The sequence below is a fragment of the Leptodactylus fuscus genome, chromosome 6 (assembly GCF_031893055.1).
Source record: "Leptodactylus fuscus isolate aLepFus1 chromosome 6, aLepFus1.hap2, whole genome shotgun sequence".
In the NCBI taxonomy this organism is placed as follows: Eukaryota; Metazoa; Chordata; class Amphibia; order Anura; family Leptodactylidae; genus Leptodactylus; species Leptodactylus fuscus.
Window position 1 is genome coordinate 49,113,034 of NC_134270.1, and position 25,127 is coordinate 49,138,160.

Consider the following 25,127-nt stretch of genomic DNA (forward strand, 5'->3'; position numbering starts at 1 on the left):
CTTCCCAGAAACCATAATATAAAAGGTACAAACCAGAGGACTCGTGCTAAGCCACTAGAGGATAGAAGCAACAGAACAAGCACTTCCTTAAGGAAACCAGAGGACCAAATATTTATTTCACATGAAGCATTCTATAATATACAGCCATATATAGCTAGGTACTGCTAGTAAAATAAACCAGAACTAGAATAAATGTCACGTCTGTAAAACAAATACAAGCTTGGAAGTGTTTAAGCTTTATTTAATAAAAAATAAAAACACAAAAAGGAAAGAAAGTTGTCTTAAAGATTTACTGCTCTTACAAAATGGTCTCACCAGGCATCTCCATTAGTATCAAGGCAAACAGGACAGCACATCAGCTAATGAACAGACGGGTGTTTAGAGGCTACGACAGTAAGTGGGGGAGGGGGCAGATGTCATATTGAACAGTACAGTAATGATACATAGCTTAGATCTGTCCAAGGTTTCGTCCTCAGTGGGGATTCTAGTCACCGAGTGTCTCACGTTTGAGAACTTCTTCCCGACATCGGCGACACTGAGAATGGCCACAAATCAATGGGTCACCTGTTATCTCTAAGAACAGTATACAGTCAAATGCCACCAACCTAGTGTTTTGTAAAATAAAGGTGGTGTAAATTAATATTTTACATTCTGATTTCAGTTTCTGAAAAATTGAGAAAAAAAAAAAAAAAGTAACTAAGTCTCCAGGATGTTCTTCAGGACGTGATTACAAAACAAAAAGCATAAAACGAAATATTACTTCAATGCAGACTTTATTCTATTTTATGTGAATGAGCAAGAAAATGGAGGTGAAGAGGGGGAATGAGACTTGGGATCTATGACATAATATAGATGTCACCACTCTCTACAAGTACAACTTCCAACTTGAATTCTATAGGCCGAGTAGTCTTGCGAATTTACACTTTTTTCTAATGTTATCAATACTTTGCACACCTACAAGTTGGCGGTGGACCTGCTGTACAGGACGCTGAAAATTGGCTCAATCTGGATGTGTAATACTTAACACATTCCTCCAACTTGAACAGCGATGACAGATCAATGACCCCGTTCAATTCATTGGTAAAGAAGGCAGAAACCACCTTATTAATCAATATTTCTAAAGCCTCTTGGCTTGGGAAGCCCCAACAAAGGGTCAAAGGCAGCAGGGAGAGAAATTATTTGGTCCTGGACGAGGCTGCCATGTGAGGATGAAAATGTGTATTTGAAGAGCAAAGAACAGCAATCTCACCCTGGCTTACCTCACAAAATCTATGAACTATAAACTGGGATACGGTTACATGCCAGCCCTGTGTAACAATTGGATCATATACCAGCTTTACATGGCCTGACGTGGTGGCGGGGGAAAGGAGGGGGGGGGTCTCAAACAGCATTGACGCAACTTGTGATAGTTTCACACAGGAAACGGATTTAAAGGTTTAATTTTTACAGCCCCACAAGAATCATTAGTAAGTGACTTATGGAGCCTTGGGAAGCCAGAAGTTACAGAAGAGGACCGAACATATGGCAGCTTCTATTCAAGTAATAGGAGAGGTGTTCCAAATAAACAGAATGACAGCTATACAGGCGTGCTGTGCTGCTCCTATTACTTGGACAAAAGCAGTCAGAGCACTTCCAAACCCACTGCTGTAACTTCTACCACCTGGAAATTGCCAGAACAGATGATCTGTGTTGGGTCTGGGCATTAGTCCCCCCACAGATCACATACTCATGACCTATATTGTGGAAAGCTAACTGGGATGGGAAAATCCCTTTAACACAACTGAAAACGCAGTAGGAGTTACAAAAACAAGGAGACTTAGATTTGACACAAGCTGTGTGAATGAAGCCGATAAGAGCTCACTAATGCTACTTTACAGGCCTTTCAGAGTCATCCATCATTCGTTGCATCTAGGACTCATCTATGGAAAGAGGGAAGGGGCTATAGAATTTTTCCAGTCACTTGCGCAGTTTTCATCTTCTTTGAAACTAGACATGCGCATGTCATCTTGACTCAGGCTATATTTGGACAGATCCAGATGAATTTTCATTAAATCTGTTCAGCGCCATTTTTAACAGAAGATACACTGTCGCTGGTTGTGCTCACAGGAGAACTTCTTTGAGTTACGCTTTCACTATGCGCTTCATCATCTCTTCCAACTTCTCCTAAGAGACATGGAAATTTGCGATCCCCAAACAGAAGACTGAGCCTTGCTTCAAAGAAAGCCTGGAGTTCGATGATTGACTGGACCACAGCTTTATCCTACCAAAAAAAAAAAAAAAAAGTTTAGTCAGTTTAAAACAACCAAAAATAAATTCAAGTTACAGCAATTAAGGCTCTAGTCACACGTATGAAGCCTATGTTTTATATACACAAAATGTATCCATTCATTCAATGGACGGCAAACCCACTTCTAACTCCATTAGGGAGGCATACATGTCCGGTATGGTATCTTGCAACACATTTGCCCACAGATGTTGCAGTTAGGCCTTTGTCTAAAGCCCCATGTTGAGCAAACAGCATTTTTGTTGCAGATTTTTTCTGCGTTTTTTATTTTTAGCTTAAGTCAAGAGTGAAAGTAACTGAAGGGAAACATCTAAGAGCTTCCTTTATATGTCCCATTTCTTTTGTAGCCACTCCCAACTGGCACCAAAAACAAAAGAAAAAAAAAAAAAAAGTCACTTCTGAATATTGTAGTTGGCATTTGCGCCAAGATAGTATAGTTGTTTTTTTTTTAATATAATGGAAGCCCGTTAGTGATCTATCCTATTGTGCGCCTATACAACAAGATACATCACAGTCCTCCACAGGAAAATTACTTTATAACCTCAAAATGTGTACGATCAGAGCCACCCACCATTGTGATGCTCATGTTAGGTTGGCCATACACTTTAGATTTTGGAAAGCAGTCAAGTGGCTGTCCAAATGGTTCCACTGTCAACATTAAAATGCCCACTTCCGCAAATTGGTAGGATTGGCTTCTCTTGGCCAAAAACTAGTATTATTGTCCAAAAGTCAGCCAAGAATATCCAGCATGGTCAATCTGGTTTTTGGCAGAATGTTACACAAGTCTGTTTATGGCATCTACGTGTCCTGATGCCAGCTGAAAGGGCCCAAGGTAATCTAGAATGCCTGGCCAGCTTCACAATTTCTTCTCCATTCCTGTAAGTAGCACTGCTCCATTCAAACCCCTCAGCACCAGGCCACTAAAAGGGGTCTCAGTATTCAGACGCTTACTGATCTTAAGGTGGCTAAGGGAAACAGTTAAGCAGACCTGCCATGGTAAGCCATTGGTGGCCAGTAGAAAGGTAACAGTAACTTGGTAAGAAATCAAGGGATTACAAGAGATGTCTCACCTCGGCAAATTTGCTGACATTTCTAAACATCATCCAGACATCACGTACAAAGTCATCAGGGTTGGTATAAAAAGGAGTTAACTTCTGTTGTAGCTTGGCCCGGATAAGTGTCAAGTCAATCATCGGATCTCCATCCTAAAACAAGTTAACCATTAGCCATGAAATGAAGACAAACTATATAGAGTAGAACAAAAGTGTAAAAAAGTGATCGGAAATACAACTGAAGTCCTGTAGGAACTACAGCGTCAATCTGATAACTGCAGACACATCAGATGTGTTTCCTCCAACACAACGCAAACATTTCCTAAGGGGGAGCAAAAGCATACTTACTGCACTGGCAGATAGCCTGTGGAAGGGTCGGCAAGGCTCATGGCAGAGTAGTTCCAGCAACACGCGCTCACATTTCTAGAAACAAAATGACAGTCTAAGCTAAAAGGCTTAAGATGTGTAACAGGAATATCAGGTGGTCAAAAAAATAAATTAGAAGTGAATGTGAAGCTCAGCGCGCTGTACCTTCTGATCGATTGTTGAGAGGCTGGTGGCATTAGCATCTGAAGCAGCATCACCTTGTTCACCCTTGGGCACGTCCTGACATAGCATACACTTCCATTCTCCACTTTAAAAAAAAAAAAAAAGAAAAAATTAAAGAGGGTGTTAGCGGCAAAGTCTTCAAAGCTTTGCAGTCATTCATGACTGGCTTATGCTTCGCACATTCATTAAAGACCAGTTTCTTCAAGTTTGAAGCGATTTCTGGCTCTGGAGTTATCACTAAGGACTATCAGTACCAGTCATAGTCCAATAATACAAGGCACTCAGTTTACAATGGATACTTCATGTTCCTTAGCACAGACATTAAGAATCAGCCAAGAACCTCACACTACACCACCCTCTTGCTCTATAAAGGGGTTGTCCCATCACAAGGATCCTATCTATACTGCTTGTTAATGTGGATGTAAGACTTTTCCTAAATACACTGCTTCAGCAAAACTGCTTTGTTTGTCCACTATCTTACTTTATTCAATTCATTGTTGACACATCTTATCTGCTCAAAAGTCAAGTGATGCATCTGCCTGCTCTCAGGGGGGAGGGAGGAGGGGCTAAGTGCACGGGAACGAGCCTGTGTTTCTAGCTATTCCTGTGTCTTCACCACGTGACCTTCCTGCTCTCAGATAGGGGAGAGCAGCTGCTTTCATTTCTGAACTAGTCTTCTGTTCTCCCAGTTATCAGATTAGCTAATTCAATTCTGTTCATTATGGCAGAGACAGGCAGTCTGTTTGTAACACAGAATGGAGTTGCTCCCGTCTGTACTTCATAGTCCAATATTGTGCATATAGTGAGGACCTTTGATGACATCACAGGCCCTTCAGCCGCCCCATAGGATCACGCTATGTGGTGGGCGGAGCTACATGCCAATTTGGGGGCAGAGCTAAACAGCAGGTTGCATGTGAAACCCCGCCCACCACATGACGCAAGAAACCAGGAAGAAAGAAGATTTTACAGCAGTGAAGACTGGCGAGTATACGACGTGGGAATACCCCTTTAAGAGTAAGCCAAGAACCTCCCACTCCACCACCCTATTGCTCTAGTTTGCCCACCCACTCCACCATCTTTTGATTTGAGGTAATAAGGCAACTGCTAAATCCTCCAAGGACATAGAAATAAGTTGTGGTAGATCTGGTGACTGCACAGGAGAATAGAGGACCAGATTCTAGGTACAAATATATACTAAATTTGCAATAGTGGATGCTTGTGTTGAAGACAAATGCTACTGGTACCAGAAAACCCCTTTAAAAAAAAAATATATATATATGTTTTAGAAAGCTCAGAAGCAAGGAACAACATTACAGTATAAAATGAGTTAGACCATCGCTAGTGTCCTTAGAGGCAGAGCTGAGATTATGAGACATTCCATATCACTATAATGAAAGTGGTACCTAAGGAAGCTAATATGGCTACCACCTAGGCTGTTAATTCAAGTCTCAAAATGATTTAATATGGTCCAAAATGTGGAGAAAGATAAAACTAAAGGAATTTCCTGTTACTTATTTTACATCCCTCAGACCACATCAGACTGGAGTATAACGTATACATCTCTAGGGCCTGGCGTAAAGAATGAGACAGTCCTGCATGCTGAAGAAAGATGGGATAAACACCATACACATTTTTTGCAAACCATACCTTATAGTTTCTGTAATAGCTGGCAGATGGCAGTCACGGTGGAAAGTGTTTTTACACTGGCTGCATGTCAGAGCGCCATCCTTTTGGCACACCTTACAGCGAGCGCCAGATACAGCTTCCGGAACTACAGTTGCGCTGGAGCCTTGGAACTCAGCAGCCGCAGCATCACCAGTTGTGCTTGGTGGGCGAACTGCAGGAGTCACATTTTCTTGCAAACCATCAGGGCGCATGTAAGGTTTTTCCTCACCAGAGTCCATTGTGGGAATACCAATACCGGTTTCCATTGCTTCCTCCTGGAGTGAACAATACAATTTTTTTTGTTGTAATGGGCAACTCTCTGTGCAATTCTAATACTTTCAGTGCTGTGCATAGTTTTTTTTTGGACAAGTGACTGTGTACATGTCTGGACTGGGGGAAGGGGGAACCACACACACTTACTTTTACAACCGGATCTCCACCATTATTTCCTCTCTCAATGACAATTAAATTGTAGTCTTCATTTGTGTTGCCAGGAAAAACTTTGAAGACTGGCGGCTGAGTGTCAGGATTAAGATCCACGTCCAAACGTTCTAAACTAACACGAGGAACCTTCTTTAACAATTCATTTACATCACCGCCCTCTGAACTCCGTCCCCTTTAAGAAGAAATTTGATTAATTGTGAGGGGGAGGAAAAAAACAAAACACACAACACACTCCATTGATATAGGATAAGATAGTCATACCTTTTCTGTCCTCCAAGAACATCCAAGCCAGATGATTCACCCTCTGGAAAGAAAGTTAAATAAAAATCATTTTCCAGCAGAACACTAGTACTTTTTTTTTATATATATATATATATATATATATATATATATATATATATATATATATATATATATATATATATTTATTTTAGTACATGTTTAAAAAAAAAAAAAAAAAAAATTAAAAAATTTGGAAAGGAGAAACATACCTGTCCCATCATAGTCATCCATGGACTGTAAAAAGAAAACACACGTTAGTTTCTACCATAGCGGATACATGAATTATCTTAAAACAACTAACAACCAGTCTAAATACTGCACCTGCTGCATGAAGCCCCCAGGGCCACCCAGTGCAGCTCTCCCTTGAGAAACACCAGGTCTTGCTCTATTCTGCACCATTGGGTTGAAATTTGTAAGTGGTGTCAATACCTGAGATGTCGAGTTCATTGACTGAGTTGCAGTTGATGATACAACCCCAGTTTTGTCAGACACAATTTTACCTGAGAGAGAGGAAAAACACATTACCAGAAATATCCCCACTGTGCCATTGTGATGTAATCAATAGATTTAAATTCCACTCTCACCAAAAAACTCTGCATGTTTTGTCCATGTATCTGCATCCCATTGAAACCTCAAGTCTCCCAATGGCTCAACTGGGTCCACGACCACTTTCAAAGCGCGGTGCAGCTGGAAATAGATCTAATATAAAGACAGCAGTCAGACAGGTGCAATGGAAGTAACAGTCCGAAGGGAAGACAATAAAGAAATAGAACTGTACCAGTTTCTTAGAAAGCAGCAAGGCTGTGTTGTTATCACTTTCCAATGCCCAAGTAGCAAAGCGGAGAATGTGTTCCTGGTGCTTCTGAAGTTTGGTCATGTTCCAGTGCTGTTTCTCCAATTTATCCTGTTGTCCTTCTGTCACTTTCTAAAAAAATAAAGCAAACAAGCTCAGAATTGCTTTAAAATAAGGGGGCGTTCACACTACCGTCGGTGTCCGACATGTAGTGTCCGCTCCAAATCTGTCGCGGACACTAGCTGTGTCCGTGACACTTGCCATTCATCTCAATGGGCATTGGGTGCGTTCTTTTGCACTCTGTGCCCGTCCTTCCCTGTCCGCAAGTGAAGATGTCCGACTTCACAAGTGGACAGAAAAACCCTGCATGCAGGGTTCCTCTGTCCGCTTGTGAAGTCGGACATCTTCACTTGCGGACAGGGAAGGACGGGCATGGAATGCAAAAGAATGCACCCGATGCCCATTGAGATGAATGGCAAGTGTCACGGACACAGCTAGTGTCCGCGACAGATTTGGAGCGGACACTACATGTCGGACACCTACGGTAGTGTGAACGCTCCCTAATAAAAAAAAAAAAAAAAAAAAATTGCTACATTAAGCACCTTTAAGAGGGTTGAAAGCTGGTCACATTATTAAAGTATCGTTAAGTCTGTCTCAGAGTGCAGACAAACTGAAGTCTTAAAGTGTCACTAAGCTTTCAAACTTCTTGCTTTTCCCGTAGAATGTTTGCCAAGTTTTGTAATGTACATTAACAGAATTTTGCTCCTTTCTGTGAAATTCTGTACATTGAAGAGCTATATACTGCTTTTGTTACAACAGGGATAGGTTCTTCTGTAATACACAGAAGCTGTGCCTTTTGGGGAACGGGGATTAGTTTGAGTTCTAACAACCAGTATGGGCATATTTATATGCAGCGGCACAAATTCTGACCGCTGCGCTGTGGAAATCCAATGATCACTGTGTCAGATGAAAATTGCAAATCTTATCTTTCATTTGACGCTAAAGTCCGTTTAGGTTTTATGATATTATTGTTTATGTTTATATAGCACCATTAATTCCATGGTGCTTTACATTTGGGGGTTTACATACAATACACAAAATATACAGGTAGATATAATACTAACAGTGACCATCTGGCACAGTGGGGTAGAGGGCCCTTCCCGTGAGGGCTTACAATATATGGGGGAAGGGGGTAGAGACAGAAGGAGAGGGGGGGGGGGGGGGAGACAGATGAGGAGCTCTGTTTTCTCCATGTTCAGTTTGAGAAAGAGGAAGGAAGCTACGGCCGCTAAGCAATCTGGAACTCTGGTCAGCAGGGAGGTAATGTCTGATCCAGAGATGTATATTTGGGTGTTATCAGCATAACAATGGCATTGAAAACCATGAGATTCTACAAGTTGGCCAAGGGTATAGATGGAGAACAGGAGGGGTCCTAGGACGGAGCCTTGGGGGACACCTGCGGAGAGAGGGCGTGGTGAGGAGGTAGTGTGCGAGTGGGAGACGCTGACTGTGCGGTCGGTGAGGTATGAGGAGATCCAGAAAAGGGCCAAGTCTGAGATGCCAAGGGATGAGAGAATTTCTAACAGGAGGGAGTGGTCAACTGTGTCAAAGGCAGAGGAGGGGTCAAGGAGGAAGTGGACAGAGTAATGACGATTGACTTTGGTGGTTAGAAGGTCATTAGTGACTTTTGTTAGAGCAGTTTCAGTGGAGTGCCGGGGTCTGAAGCCTGACTGAAGTCTGTCAAAGAACAGGTTGGACGATAGATAGGAGGAGAGTTCGTAGTGGACGTGTTACTCAAGCAGTTTGGAGGCGTACAGGAGCAGTGAGATGGAACGATAGTTGGCTGGAGAGGACGGGTCGAGGGATGGTTTTTTAAGTATAGGAGTGACATGTTTGAAGGCGGAGGAGAAGGATCCATTGGCTAGGGATAGGTTGAAGAGATGAGTTAGGGTCGGAGTGATACCCAAGAGAACTGTTATATTGACTATTGCTTCCCTGCCTTGTACAAGAAACGTACGGCAATGAAAAGGCGTGTACAGATCTCAGTAATGAAAGAAAACAGGGTTTCACAGAAAGACAATTTGTTAGCGTTTGATTTTTCTGGGAGCATTTGCTTTACTGTCTGAAAGTTTAGTTGGGCTTAAATCTGACAGTTTAACCACAAGTGCTGATATTTGACGACAATACCTGCAAATCTTTAGTCCTTAGTCCTCCTGCCCTTACACTAAGATGTGCCCACTTGTCAGATGAAATACAAAAAGTTCTAAAAGCAGTTAAGCCGGGAGTAAGGCATTCAAGTTGCAGTTTTGGCACAAACCGTGCCAGACCTTGGTGCATTTTTACTAGTAGGCCAACCCCAGTGTTTTAAGAACACTGCTCTCCACCACCAGTGACTGCTTAACACAAGATCTGTTCTTCCACTTGTATACAAGTTACAAACAGACCTGCATATCATTTACGAGGAGTTTGCCACGCTTGTTAAGTTCCTTCATTATCTGCAAGATCGCCATCTTCACATCGACCTGCAATTTCTTCTGTACGTCGATTACTTGACGAATCCTGCACAAAGCAACAAGGGTTTTAATTGGACGTGGAAAAAAAAGTGAACATTTTCCATTAGATGTTATACTTTACACTAGCCAGTTCTAACAAAAGAACAAAATAAAAGCTGTAGTGTTACCCACAAGGAAGTACGTGCAGATAAAACATGGGGATAGCACGGCACGTCAATACCAAAAACTTCCAAAATTTCTACCATTTCATTGATACACAGGTAAAAAGCGCTGTACTATTCCTTAAGCACTAGATTTAGTGCAGTTGTACTGGTATAATTCTACTTACGAAGAATGAACATCCTTTGTTGATTTTTGTAGAAGAACATGTTTTTCTCCTAATCTCTTCACTAAAGCAGAGAGAATTTTCCGTTGATTTTTGACAGCATCTTCCAAAAACTGATACCTGAAACACCGCCATAAAGAGAATAAAGTTATATGCAAGTTAGATATGGAAACCAATAGGTCAATTTACAAAACCGAAAGCTTTTACGCACTGATGATCCTTGTGCCCTTGCAGCTGGCAGTCACGGCAGGTCAGTGTGTCACAGGTATCACAGAAGAGCATGAGGGCCTCTTGTTTATGGATTGGGCAGAAAACTGTATGCTCAGTTTCCTTTTTAGAGCCACCTACAGATTAGAAAAAAAACAAAAAAAAACAAAACAAATTCATCTATAGTTCATCAGGACAGACAATCCTCATTTTTGCTTGCATATAAAGTTTTACATCACCCAGTGACATCATTGACTGTATACAAGGCTAAGGAGTTATTGCTTTACTCAAAAACTGGTTCCATTTTCCAAGAAGTCAATGAAGAGAAAAAAAAAAAAAAAAAAAAAAAAAAAAGTTGATTGTGAGCCCCACATAGAGCTCACAATGCACACTTTCACCCTATCAGTATGTCTTTGGAATATGGGCTGGAAATCCATGCAAGCGTGGGGAGAACATACAAACTCCTTGCAGATGGTTTTTTGCCCTTGGCAGGATTTGAACACCAGGACCCGGCGCTGCAAGGCTGCAGTGCTAACCACTGAGCCACCGTGTGGCCCCTTTTAAGAGAACATAACTGCGTGTGAAACCCTACCATCTAGAAACCTCTGTCCGTTTATTTACGAGATGCAGTCATGTAACTTTTTTTTTTTGCAATTGTCACAGCATAACCTACTATAAGACAGCAATGTGTGAATACACCCGAGACAGTCAAATTGGTATTGTTCACCTCACTCACTTGTGACTTTAACAGTATGATCTTTTGTGTACTTGACACGCTGGTGAGCCTCAACACAGGTTTCACAAAGCCACTCTGTGCACTCCATGCAGTAACTATTCGCTATGGCATTGTCCTCACAGCTGGTGCATCTCTGCATTAAGAAGGAAATTGAACATTTAATAAATTAACCAAATAAGACACCTAGAGGGGAGATGCATTAGAAAAAGTCAGTTATCAAAAGTAATTTTATATTTCCAAGGATGGACAAACATCCATCTTTCATCTACAAAGTGAGCACTGGCTCAATCATGTGAACCCCCTCCTCCATTATCAAAAGTGCGCCAGATTAGGTAAACTAATCTTAACTCCCAACACAACCCCTTTAAAGTCATTTTTCCATTTACAAAGCAGTAGGAGTGCTTCATAGAGGAACAATATTGATTGCAATATACTAGGAATCTGGAGGTGCAGAATGGGGTGCAGTTGAAGAAAAAAAAAACTGCTACTGCACCATTTTCTTATTCCTCCTTTATATAGTATTCATTGTGCACAAAAATGACCACAGTACGTTATTCTGAGTCACAATATGATTACATATGGCAAGTTGTACTTTATATTTATAGCACACACATATATATTACACATACACAGTATATATAATGTAGTTTGTGTACTTTCTATGCTGGAATACCTAGTGCTTAATAATTTTAAACATTATAAGGAAAAAGGCTATGCATTGACATATTTTGCAAGAGAACAGGAGCTTGGACCTGCAATCATTAGATTGCACATACTATAAAGAGGAACACTATTGTATTGCAGCCCATCATAGAACTACTATATTACATATGTAGCTCTGAATTTAATGCCTCTATGGTAGGCCTGGGCCCCCCACAAACTCGCTATGCGTTGACTATGCACAGTAGAGGTGGATTATTCTCAACAGTGCACAGAGCAGGGCTGGGAGAAGAGGACGCCTACAGAATCAGTAAAGGAAGAGCCATCCCACAGGAAGAGTGTAGTAGTAGTGACTGTTTCCGGAAACAGATAGTCATCAGATAATCAGAAAATGTCCCTGGGGCGGTCACATGACTGCCCCAGGAATATGAGCAAATATACATTTTTGATCATGTTATTTAGAAAGGAGGAGGGCGTTTAGATTAGTGTAGAGATTTCCAGTTATCCCAGACAACCACTTTGACTCGAGTTCACACTAGCGTTCGGCAGTCCGTTCTCAGGTTTCAGTTTTCTGCATGCAGAAGACAAACCTGTCATGCAGAGTCCAGCCATGAGCACTTGTTCTCCGTGGCGGAAACGTTTTTTTTTTTTTTTTAAACCAGACACAGAGTACTGCATGTCCAACTGTGTCCGGTTTAAAAAGAAAAAAACGGTTTTGCCGTGGAGAGCATAAAACGCTCACCGGCGCTCACGGCCGGACACTTTTCAAACCCATTCATATGAATAGGTGTGAAAGATGCCTGCAGGTTTCTGTCTCCTGCTCTGTTTTGTGCAGGAAACTGAAACCTACAGAACAGACTCCTGGGCGCAGATGTGAACGAGCTCTGAGCAGTAGATCATGCAGGATATAAAATTCCTGACCATTTTTAACTATTGATATCTCTAATTCTTTTATAGCTAGTACATCATAAGAATCTCAGCTTTTTGATTCCAGAACCATCTTTCTTAGTTGTATAAATGTGGATATACAGCTATTTGTAGTGACCATCCCCTGTGATAAATGCTGCACCTAGTACAGCTGCAAGGTGAACGTTACAGTCTTCTACTTAATCTTAGCTAACTCCCTTTTAATAGAGATGACAAAAGTATTCACTACATCCCCGACAATAGCAGAAAAATACAAATGGGAGTTACACATTAAATATACACCTGATGAACTATAAGGCAGGTGTCAGGGGTTATTCTCATGGCTTTTTTTTTTTTTTTAAACTCCTTCCTAAGGGCTAGTTCACACAGGGGGGCAGGGTCGGATTTTGGCACCAAGAGTCAAAACCCGCCTGCCACGACTGTCGCAGCAAATGAATGGGCCGACTCCAGAGGCTGCTGCCACCAGGCGGATGCCACGGCTCAGGGAGCCGCAGAATCCGCCTGAAGAAAGGGCAGCTCGTTTCTTTTTTCTGCTAGCAGCAACATGCCGCTATCGGAGAAAGAACGGTAGCGGTCTCCATAGACCACCATTGTGAGGGGGTAGATTATGACGAGGATTATGTGCCATAATCTGCCCCCTCTGTGCCCGTGTGAACGGGCCCTGATATTCGGAAAGAACATAAGGTCTTAAAATCAGTATCAGAAAGCCAAAACCAAGTGGAAAAAAAACAAACAAACACCAAAACAAGGTATAATGGAAAAATCTGCATCAGTTCTGGAGCTTTTGACCTGCTCCTGGTTTAGGCTTACAAACACTGATGCAAATCACAGCTATGTGAATAAGGCTGAAAGAACAGACAACACTTGTTTCAACCCACCCCCGGTTTTTAGCTTAAAAAAACCCCTGCATCAAGAGACCAGAACAGAACAGCCTCAGTTGGGACTAAAGGATGGGACTGTGTTGACCACCTGTTAACCCCTTTCAGGACCAGGCCAATTTTTGTTTTTAGATTTTTGAGTTTCCATTTACTAGGAAGGGGAGAAAAGAAATTAAGAATGGGGTAAAGTTAGGAAACAACAGCAGTTGAACAATTTTCTTAGGGGTTTCGTTTTTACTGCATTCACTGAGTGGTAAAAGACTTGCAGTATGCAGATCGGTGCAGTCAGTGTGGGATCAAGTTTATATGGATTGTTGTGTTCTAATATCTTTAAAGGAATTATTCAGGAAATACAGATTTCTGCTAGGCAGCCAGGGAAGGAAAGTAAGAAAATCCACACTCCCCTGTCCACATTGCACTGGCATCCCACCACCGCTATTTGATCCAACGACACCAAGGGGCTTGTTCTGGCAGAAGTCTTTGCCTCACATGACCACTGAGGTCAATCAGCGACCTCAGGAAAGGAACACAAGGATCAAAAGGCGACTTCTGGCTAAACAAATCCCTAGGCACCCAGGTACGATCATATTCTGACGCCAGTCAGATACCAGAGACACTGTTAGGTCTGTTTAGTGAAACAACCAACTCTTCTGTCCTGTACCATCCTGTTTCAGATCTCCAACGACTCATTTAGTAACCAGCAGAGAAGATCTGACTGATCAGGCTTTACCAGTGCAGGTAACCAAACAATACACCAAAATTAAAGGGGTTTTCCAGACATTTGTTAAGGATTGCTCATACTTAGATTAGCTCAGCAATATGAGCTGGGGGACCATCACCTGACCACTCCACTAGTTAGTTGATATGGGGAACCACTGATGCTTTAACTATACAGAGGACAAAGCAGCCTACTTTCAGTATGGTGGCTTTTCCCAATCACTACAGCTCACCTCCAAATCATGTGGACAGAAGTTGAGCTGCACTAACCCAACACTGCCACTACACAGTGAATAGAGATGCCTGCTTCTGGCTCTGTTCACTGTATATTTCTGATGCCTGCCCAGATCATTTGATTTTTTTCAGATTCCACCAATCTGATTTTGATGTCCTTTACTAAGGCCTAGAAATCACATTAAAGAGGACCTTTATTGTGTCCTCCATCATTAGCCATGGTATATACCGCTGAGAAGCAGTGCCACAATTGTATTCCCTCTGACGTGATGACTTCTATAATTAGTCTTGTTGGTGGAGGAGCACACGTTACTCACTGCCCAAATATTCAAGACTATAGAAGTGTACCATCAAGAAGGTGTTCCTCAACGACCAGTAATGACTGAGCTGTGAGGCTTGGCCCTGCATCTATTTTTTTATGCCAAATCCAACAGCACCAATATTTCTGCAACCAGGGCAGATACCAGCAAAGTTGACAATGCGCTGAGTTCAGAAATCCTAAATTGCCATATCCAAAATTTACCTCAACTAGCCATGGGCAGGACAGGATTATAGTTTTATACAGTTATGCAGTCATTACACTAGATCACATCCAGCATGGCGTTACTGTAGTGATCCTCACTGTCTGATGTCAGTTTGATACCCTGTGAGATAGGTAAGGTGTGATTTGATACAATGACTAAATACCTAGACAAAGCTACTCCCCATGTTAAGGTAAGCTTGCATATTTTGATGTAAAGTTTTAAAAGCATTTCTTTCAATCATTCATCTCTTACCTGAATGGTTTCAGCTGCTGTATCTGCAGACGAATCTTCTCTAAGAAAGTAGTTCTCAACAATCTCCTTCTGATAGCACTGGTTCTTGCACACTGGGCAGTTGACCATAACTGAAAATGCATGAGAAACCATTAAGACAGGGAACAAAAAACACACCCACCAACACAGGAGTACCAATGTCAGGACATCAAATACCACCCATAAATAACCAGATATTGGATGTAAAACTCCATAATTTCATTTTTTGCTCAAATGCAATAATTCAGGCAGGTGCAAATCTAGACAGGCTCTGGGACCAATGGTGGAAAGGTTTCAATTTCAATAGAAAAATGAATAACTAAAAGCAGATACTTTTACCATAAGATCTATCTTAATGTTATACAGGTAATAAAACCTACTGGTCACTGTTTAGTTTTCTTCCATAAGATAAATCCAATCAGATCTGTATTTACGCTTACAAAGTGTTGCAACGTCTATTTTAAATGACATGAAGTCACAACTACATTAAACAACTCATCCTATACTGCAACCCCTGTTAAGCTACCATAGCAAAGGTCATCTTGGGCTACAAAGTACAGTGATGTGGCTCAGTTGGGCGACAAGTTCATGCAGGCCGGTCCCAAGCAGCCAACCACACGTCAGCAAACTCAGGATGTCCAACACTGCATTCGGCTCCCATGATTCAGCCGAGGTCCGTACCCCTGCGCGATTCATCATTGCCACTTCTGGATTGTCATATATACATTTCTTTCTGATAAATCTCAATTCAGCCAAGACTTGAAAAGCCGGGACAGTTCTGGCTTTATAGTTCTCTACCAACATCAGTGCTTAAGGGGTGCAAACAATAAGCTCCATGTCAGTCATGAATTTAAGTTGTTGGCCAGTGAGTTTTACTTAATGTGCTACCTCTGGGTATTTCCATAATGTACCTGGGTATTCTGGGCTGGTCCCATCCCCGGGTCAAGTGACTGAAACCAGTATCCAGCCTAGAGAAGAGCAGGAAGGTGGCGGAGCAATGCAGAGCCAGGTGCTGGTTCCAATCCCATGATCTAGGATCAGTACCAGACCAGAACCCACAGATACAAGATAAGAGCAGAACTCCATGGACAACCCCTTTAAGCCTCAGTTGCATACCGACGACAGACACTACCCTCATGTATGTCATGAAAAATAAAAGTAAAGAGATATTTCAATTTCTACAAAAGTACCTATTGTATAACAAGCTATACAGTTTTCAAACATACTTTGTGCACAAACTCTGCATGGCCTTCACCTCAAACTTTAATGTCTACTTCCAGGATATATATCAAGTTTTCCCAGTCACGTGACAAAAACAATGGATCTGTTTAGATGCATGGACACGAGAGGATTGGCCCAGCCCACGAAGAAGCGTGTAACTCGCCACAAATCACAAGCAAGGCAGGGATCATGAAACTTGTGTGGACGACACCAGCCTTAAGTCAGCCTCAGTTCCTACCCTGGAGCCGTCACTTCTGCATTGTGTGGGGACAGACAGCTTCCTCTCCTTTTTGTGTCTTAGGAAGACAGCCGGCCTCTTCATCTAAGTTCCTAAGTAAAGCAAGAGCCTTCACCAGATAGGCTGAAGTAGCGTGACTGAGCTAGAATGGCTATAGCCCCCTAAATTAAGTTACAGAGCAAGAAGACACCCTCTTTCCACTAACAACCTGTTGCATATGTAGTTCCATAGGAATTCAGGAAAGTTAGACAGTGTTAAAGGGGTTGGCATTTTTTTTATGACCCCATAAATATCTGACTGGTGGTGGGGTTAACAGAGTCTGGTCCTTAATCTTTACAGTGTACAGAGCAGATCGTTATGTGCCTTGTATAGTGGCTCACTATAGCATTTACACTAAATCAGTCATATATACAGTGTAATACAGTATTACACAGCAGCAAGAAAGTATGAAGCCAGACAGAGGGGGATAAATATATTAAATATATACCCCAATAGGGCATAAGGATAGGAGTAGACTATGAGAACACCTTTAGTGGGCCACTATATTATAGGATATAAAAGGCTGATCTGCAGCTTCAGTCACATTTCTGATGTGTACAAACAGCCGCCATGATGGATTTTTTGAGCCATTTAACAAAAAAAAATGGAAAACCTACCAACGTTTATCTGTACGGCTGAGGAATGCCAGATATTGTTTGTCCATCTGTTAGACAATTCTCATCTAATCTGTCTGGGTGAATTCATACTGCTTGCAGAACTTTAAGCAACAAATTATTTTCATCTAGTTTATTGACATGGATGGGAAAAAGTGGGCCAAGTGTCTATAGCAGGGCAGCTGCATGTGAATTCACCCTATTATTTATATAGCACCATTAATTCCATGCTGCTGTACATTTGAGGGTTTAGATACTGCACACACAATATACAAAACATATAATAGTGACTGCCTGGCACAGTGGGATAGAAGACACTGCCCACAGGGGCTTCCAATCTATGAAGCCACCAATACAAGCTGCTAACTGTAGTCACACCTCCTATGTACCTAAAGGTATCTGGATGTCTCCTGCAGTGAGACAAGGGAGATAAAGTAGTGGGGGCAGGGAAGTTTCTGCATTTCCTGTTGCACATCTCATGGACTAGCAAATTAACATCTGGCTGATAAGAAACAATAGAAAGCATTTACCTACACAGCAAATGGAGGGAAGACTACAGAGCAGTGGCCACCAGCCAGACCGGCTCCTACCACATATTGAGCACATGCAGAGACTTCCTGCACATGGTTAGGGCATGCTGCTACTTACAGTTCTAACTTTGAACAAGAAGTGTAGATAAGACATATTCTAGGCTCTGAGGACCTCTATACACACTTGGAACTTAGTAAGAATTTCTTTATGCCAAAGTTTGTCATTTCTACAATTCCCCACAAGGGTCACACAATATACTGTATGAGGATTCATTGACGTTGCAAATAAACAGCACTTGAGTTTTAGTCTTTATGCTGATACCTGTAGTTCTACCATAGAAATCAGTGATGGGAGAGTTCATAGCATGCTCAGGGCCAGTAAGGTGAACTCAATCCGGCACTTTTAGTTCTACAGATGTGCTGTACAAGAAACAACAACTGCTAGGATTTGTAGCCTCCAGCATAATATTCAATGTGCTCTGGTTCCTCAATACTGCACTATAAAGGACAGGCTACCTGCTGGGACTTGTGGTTCCACAACCACTACAGGATGGTAGACACTGCACCAAGATGACTTCTAAACACAGAAAGTATAGCAGAGGTCAGTGCATGCTGATCCTTGTATTACTACAGTAGTTCTAGGAGTTCAATGAGGAGGGCATGCTGCTACCTGTGGTCCCTCACATGCATTTCTGCAGTCACTGTACAGCATGGCTCAGTGCATGCTGGGAGTCAGTACTACAAGTTTCTGGACTCCAAACTCTGCAATGAGGGCGCCTATAAATGTCGCTGCATGCTGGGATCTGTAGTCCCACGGGTCGCTGCATGCTCGGGGGCTGTGGGAGTATCAAATGCGCCTGGCAGAGGGGGCAACCAATGTAAGAAGGGCCCCCAAGAGGCATCCCAGGCCTGTAGGGCGGGCAGCCCTTTGTTCTGCAGCCCGGGCCTCATGGGCCTAGCATAGGATGGAGGCCGGAACAATCCCGCCCCGCCGTAAGGACGGAGGCCGCACTGGATGGGGTGGACAAAGCTGGCCGGATGACTGGGGCAGTGGCGGGAAATTATCTTACCGGATCCGGGATCGGGGCTGGCCTCGGCGGGCTCGGCGCTCAGGCAGCTCTTACACATGGTGTGCAGGCAGGGCAGCAGCTGAGGCTCCCGCTCCGCCCTCAGCCGGCTCTTACACACGCCGCAGTTTTCCAGCAGCTCCGGGCCATCGGGCGCAGGCTCCCCGCTGCCGTTGTCTCCGTTGTTGTTATTGGCGGTGATCATAGAGGTGACCGTGCTCCTCTTTTCGCGCGTTGCGGTGGCCGACATGTTCTCCAGGCAGCAGGCGGTTTCTCTGTCTCACGATGAACGCGACGCGTCGGTGAAGCCCCTGTGCTTTCGCTGCAGCACTGTGGCTTATGGCGGATGAATACACACGCGGTGCTCAAAGCGCGGTACAGAAACCCCCGCTCTCTCTCTCTCAGCGGTGGCGGAACAATCAATTAAAATAGTGCGTGCCTTAAACGCGATGACGTCTGGGAACGGGGCGGGGCCTGATACCGATGGCGCCATGTGGTGCTTGACTAACTGACTCCAGAGTCTGATTGTCCGGCCCTTTTTTCTTCCTTTTCGAATCCCTACGCGCCTGAGAAGGGCCGCATCACTCCATCCAGATAGCGTGGCGCCACTGACTGGAATCTCAAACTATTATGAATACCAATTACCCTCATTATATTCATTAGTTCTAAATTAATATATTACTGCTATCGCCATTACTACTGCCACTGCTTGTAGGAAAGCATAACATGCTTCTGAGAGATGACCACATTTTTTCACCAGATTCCTTTTGGCATACCTCCCCCAACTTTCAGAGGACAGAAAGAGGGACAAGATATGCTAATTTAGCCCCGCCCACTTCTAAATTGACCCCGCCCGTTCCGAGTCATTTCTCTTTGTGCTCCCCATAACCCTAATATTATTTGCCCCCACATTATAATGTTTCCCTCAAATTGACCCCACAGTATAAGGCCGGGTTCACACAGAGTATTTTGGCTCGTGATTTGGTACGTAGACGCCGCGGGAGCTTTTGCGGGCTGTAATACTGTCATACTTATGACTCCAATCCAATCCGCTTCGGGACCCCCCGAACGGAAACCCAAACTAGGCCTTACACATGTTGTCGGCACTCACTGGGGGTTATTTATCATCTGCCCCTTTTTTGGCCATACCGTTTGCCGACTAGTTTGCTTGCAGGACTTTTCTCTCCACTCAAGTGGAGTGGGGATTGGAGTCCTGAGTATGTATGTGAGCCCAGCCTTAGATGCGCTTTTTTTTTGGCCATGTGCACTTTGTCCCTTTTTTGTTCTTTTTAAAAAGATGCAAGTCTTAAATTCAGAGTGAAAAAGGATCTCCATTTAGGCCACTCCCCCTTCTCACCAAAAAGCAGCGGCAAGAGTGGCATAACATCTGAAAAAAGGCGCAAATGCTTCAAAAATGACGTGTAGGGCAGAAAAAAACCTCAAAAAGGCGTAATTTACTCCAGAAGAAGAAGTAAATATGCCCACTGTCTCCAGTAGGGCTTTCATTCAAAATTCCCAATTCCTTTGGAGTGTGGGAGGACAATGGAGTAGACCCACAGAAATACAGGGAGAACATACAAATACATCCAGATGTTGTCCTTGGTTGGATGCAGACTGCAGACTCCAGCATAGCAAGGCAATAGTGCTTACTACTAAGACAGGATGCCCCTTTTTTCCAACAGTTGCCAACATCTTCCAGTAGAGAAACCATTGAAGCTAAGCCTGGGTCATAGTTGGAGCTAGTGGCAGCTTTCAAGTTTCCCCCAATTTCCAGCAGAAGCCATAGCACGCCTTGTTTCTCTCATCGTATTATAGACAACGGCAGTAGGGTACATAGATTTTTTTTTGTGCCTAGATTGCGTTTATAGATTTTCTTCTTTTGGTATCTCATGAATGGTTGCATAATCAATGACACACATAGTTCATCTTTACATATTATAATTGGTACCCAGCCATCTTTTTGGATATATGAGTCCTAAAGAAATAGAAATCCCCAAAATAAATAAGATTTCAGACCAGACTCCTAAAATATATATAGGATATACAGTACAAACCAAAAGTTTGGACACACCTCATTCAAAGAGTTTTCTGTATTTTCATGACTATGAAAATTGTAGATTCACACTGAAGGCATCAAAACTATGAATTAACACATGTGGAATTATAGACTTAACAAAAAAGTGTGAAACAACTGAAAATATGTCTTAAATTCTAGGTTCTTCAAAGTAGCCACCTTTTGCTTTGATTACTGCTTTGCACACTCGTGGCATTCTCTTGATGAGTTTCAAGAGGAAGTCAACGGAAATGGTTTTCACTTCATAGGTGTCAGGTTTAATAAGTGGGATTTCTTGCCTTATAAATGGGGTTGGGACCATCAGTTGTGTTGTGCAGAAGTCAGGTGGATACACAGCTGATAGTCCTACTGAATAGACTGTTAGAATTTGTATTATGGCAAGAAAAAAGCAGCTAAGTAAAGAAAAACAAGTGGCCATCATTACTTTAAGAAATAAAGGTCAGTCAGTCCGAAAAATTGGGAAAACTTTGAAAGTGTCCCTAAGTGCAGTTGCAAAAACCATCAAGCGCTACAAAGAAACTGGCTCACATGAGGACCGCCCCAGCAAAGGAAGACCAAGAGTCACCTCTGCTGCGGAGGATAAGTTCATCCAAATCACTAGCCTCAGAAATCGCAGGTTAACAGCAGCTCAGATTAGAGATAAGGTCAATGCCACACAGAGTTCTAGCAGCAGACACATCTCTACAACAACTGTTAAGAGGAGACTTTGTGCAGCAGGCCTTCATGGTAAAATAGCTGCTAGAAAACCACTGCTAAGGACAGGCAACAAGCAGAAGAGACTTGTTTGGGCTAAAGAACACAAGGAATGGACATTAGACCAGTGGAAATCTGTGCTTTGGTCTGATGAGTCCAAATTTGAGATCTTTGGTTCCAACCAACGTGTCTTTGTGTGACGCAGAAAAAGTGAACGGATGAACTGTACATGCCTGGTTTCCACCGAGAAGCATGGAGGAGGAGGTGTGATGGTGTGGGGGTGCTTTGCTGGTGACACTGTTGGGGATTTATTGAAAATTGAAGGCATACTGAACCAGCATGGCTACCATAGCATCTTGCAGCGGCATGCTATTCCATCCGGTTTGCGTTTAGTTGGACCATCATTTATTTTTCAACAGGACAATGTCCCCAAACACACCTCCAGGCTGTGTAAGGGCTATTTGACCAAGAAGGAGAGTGATGGGGAGCTATGCCAGATGATCTGGCCTCTACAGTCACCAGACCTGAACCCAATTGAGATGGCTTGGGGTGAGCTGGACCACAGAGTGAAGGCAAAAGGGCCAACAAGTGCTAACCATTTCTGGGAACTCCTTCCAGATTGTTGGACGACCATTTCAGGTGACTACCTCTTGAAGCTCATCAAGAGAATGCCAAGAGTGTGCAAAGCAGTAATCATAGCAAAAGGTGACTACTTTGAAGAACCTAGAATAATTCCAGAATAAACCTAGTGTTAATTCATAGTTTTGATGCCTTCAGTGTGAATCTACAATTTTCATAGTCATGAAAATACAGAAAACTCTTTGAATGAGAAAGTGTGTCCAAATTTTTGGTCTGTACTGTATATAGATGTGCTTGGTGGAAGACAAGTGCAGAGAACCTGCAGATATGGTAGCCTGTTTAAGCCACATAGGCTTCTCACAGTAGTGCAAACATGTGGCTTAGTGTTGTAGTGTTGAAAACCAGTTCCTGGGACATTTTGGAGAAATGGCCATACCACTGGTTCCATAACCAAATCCATATAACACAGAGCTGTTAGTGTGCCGCATACCTCTTGCTGTCATTTCTGTTCGCCATTGTTCTCCCAACCACTGGGACATATATCATTGAATAGTGCTGACATCTCGGCCTAATCACATACCAATCTGCCAAAGTTATCAACCAACATCTCCCAGGTCATGGATTCTGCTCCTCTCAATTTGTTATGATTGGCAATAACTGGCAGATCAACAAAACAGGAGGCTTCGCACAATCGTCCCAGAACACCTGATGATTTTTGAGGTTTCAAGTGGCAAAAAACTTTTTCTTTCAGTCTGGCTTTTTTGCCTTCTCACCTGCCATAGATTGGAGTTTGGTACTTGAAAATTTGATCACTTACAGATCTTAGTGATACCTACTGCTTCCTCAACTTGCATAACCTTACATCTTGTCCTTCTTAACGTTACGATTTCAATGCTGAGGAGTGCATATACTTTATTAACCAATTTTACTCTTTTTAAGTTGAAAACAGGCTCTAAAGTTCTATCGAGTAACTTAGACTATATTCCTCTAACAGTGACAAATCTTGGCTGTGAAAAAATTGTATAAATCAGTCCATTTTTCACAGACGCGTTATATCCGTGTGTTACCTGTTTTGCATCCACCTGAATGTTTTTAATGGACAATTCTGCTCTGTTTCACATCCATTTTTCACAGATACAGGTTTTTTTTGGGCTCAACCCACAGAAATATCATAAGATTATCCAGATGCCATTTTCTCTTTATAGGAGAGAACCATTGTTGGTTTTCTATACATGCTTTCTTTCGTTTCAAGTTATTTTTTCTTTCGTTTTAAGTTATTTTTGGATTTTGATCTTTTTACTACGGTCTCACAAAATACAAACCATGTACTGATGCTCTGACTGATTTGGCTAATCTTCCAGCAACAGCAGATGTTAGAAGAAGAACCAAGGATGGAGTGGCAGAGCTACTGTGGTCACCTCTGCAAGGGGCACATTCTCTACTAGGACCAGGAGAAACGCCAAGTATTCTGCCGCAGTGGCGGATCCAGGGTTTGCGGGGGCCTGGGCAATTGACTTTGGCGGGGCCCTACTTACTGGGGGTCTCGCACTTCTAACCTGTACTTCCCAACTGTTGAAGACTAGAAAGAGGGAACAAAACGTGCAGCGCGCTCAGCGCGCAGCAAATTAGGCCCCACCCACTTTTATGTTGACTCCACCCATTCTCATTCAATTTTCATGTGATTCCACACAGTATAATCCTCCTACAGTCACCCGTAAATTATATCTCCCCCTCCATTTTCATATACACCCTTCATCTACCCCTAGTTTCATGTCCCCCCCCTCTATCTCTGTCCCCAGTTTCATGCCATTCTCCCCCTTTATCTGCCCACAGTTTCATTTCCCCCCCCGTCTCTGCCCCAGTGTCATGCCGTTCTCCCCCTTCATCTGCCCCAGTGTCATGCCGTTCTCCCCCCTTCATCTGCCCCAATGTCATGCCATTCCCCCCCTTCATCTGCCCCAGTGTCATGCCATTCTCCCCCCTTCATCTGCCCCGTGTCATGCCATTCTCCCCCCTTCATCTGCCCCAGTGTCATGCCATTCTCCCCCCTTCATCTGCTCCAGTGTCATGCTGTTCTCTCCCCCTTCATTTGCCCCAGTGTCATGCTGTTCTCCCCCTCTTCATCTGCCCCAGTGTCATGCTGTTCTCCCCCCTCCATCTGCCCCAGTGTCATGCTGTTCTCCCCCCCTCCATCTGCCCCAGTGTCATGCCGTTCTCCCCCTTCCATCTGCCCCAGTGTCATGCCGTTCTCCCCTCTCCATCTGCCCCAGTGTCATGCTGTTCTCTCCCCCTCCATCTGCCCCAATGTCATGCCGTTCTATCCCCCTCTATCTGCCCCAGTGTCATGCCATTCTCCCCCCTCTATCTGCCCCAGTGTCATGCTGTTCTCTCCCCCTCTATCTGCCCCAGTGTCATGCCGTTCTCACACACACTCACCATTCCTCGTTCCCCCGCAGCTCTCTCCCTCATACACATATTGTAGCCGCGATGTGATGACGTCATCACATCGCGGCTACAAATGCCGGAGCTCAGCGTTAAAGCAAGACCTGAGCTGTGACAGCTCCTGCTTTAAACGCCTATGTATTTAGCTCATCAGCGTCCTACCGCCGATGAGCCGAATACATAGGCGTTTAAAGCAGGAGCTGTCAGCTCCTGCTTTAACGCTGAGCTCAGTTGGAATCGGGACATGCCGACCGAGACCATTTTGTTAGGACCGGCCCCGGGCGGTTGCCCGGCTCGCCCGGCCCTGGATCCGCCCCTGTTCTGCCGGATGTATATCCTATTCTAGCGGGATCTGTTACAGGGCTGTTTACACATATCAGAGCACAATTATGATATGTGTGATTTCTCTAGAGGAATGGCTCATTGTGACTATGTCACCCCTATGCCTGCTTTGTCAAATGTCACCCTCCATAGAGATAGTTTTACCAATCATTGCCTCTGTAGCCCCAATATAGACAGCTTCCTACATCCAAGAAAGGGGTGGCCCATGAGAAGTACAGAGTTTTGGCA

At 43.3% G+C, this 25,127-nt stretch overlaps 1 protein-coding gene and 1 non-coding gene across 3 annotated transcripts; both read right to left on the reverse strand.

Moving 5' to 3' along the window:
• Window positions 1-215: 215 nt before the first annotated feature.
• TRIM28 (tripartite motif containing 28) lies at window positions 216-19,206 on the reverse strand. Of its 2 annotated transcripts, none has more exons than XM_075279911.1 (17): window positions 18,773-19,206; window positions 15,043-15,152; window positions 10,851-10,983; window positions 10,119-10,251; window positions 9,911-10,027; window positions 9,514-9,628; window positions 7,055-7,201; window positions 6,861-6,975; window positions 6,706-6,776; window positions 6,486-6,510; window positions 6,256-6,298; window positions 5,971-6,166; window positions 5,533-5,825; window positions 3,868-3,970; window positions 3,685-3,759; window positions 3,355-3,489; window positions 216-2,260 (listed from the first exon to the last, which is right to left on the reverse strand). In XM_075279911.1, the coding sequence occupies exons 1-17, from the start codon at window positions 19,017-19,019 to the stop codon at window positions 2,048-2,050; spliced, it is 2,271 nt and encodes a 756-aa protein (XP_075136012.1). In that variant the 5' UTR covers window positions 19,020-19,206; the 3' UTR covers window positions 216-2,047. The 2 variants fall into 2 exon arrangements, with proteins under 2 accessions (XP_075136012.1, XP_075136011.1); XM_075279910.1 differs by having other exon boundaries at window positions 6,598-6,776.
• LOC142211091 (small nucleolar RNA SNORD94) lies at window positions 15,625-15,765 on the reverse strand. Its single transcript, XR_012717168.1, has one exon. It is a non-coding gene; the product is annotated as a small nucleolar RNA SNORD94 (small nucleolar RNA).
• Window positions 19,207-25,127: the final 5,921 nt, after the last annotated feature.

What these genes read in the sequence shown, in the direction of transcription:
- TRIM28 (XM_075279910.1), bottom strand. Translation starts at nt 19,019, where the DNA reads ATGTCGGCCACCGCAACGCGCGAAAAGAGGAGCACGGTCACCTCTATG. An exon ending in ACAAAGGATGTTCATTCTTC is followed by an intron (nt 9,629 to 9,910) that starts GTAAGTAGAATT and finishes TGCTTTGTGCAG; the next exon opens with GATTCGTCAAGTAATCGACG. An exon ending in ACAGGCTATCTGCCAGTGCA is followed by an intron (nt 3,490 to 3,684) that starts GTAAGTATGCTT and finishes AACTTGTTTTAG; the next exon opens with GATGGAGATCCGATGATTGA.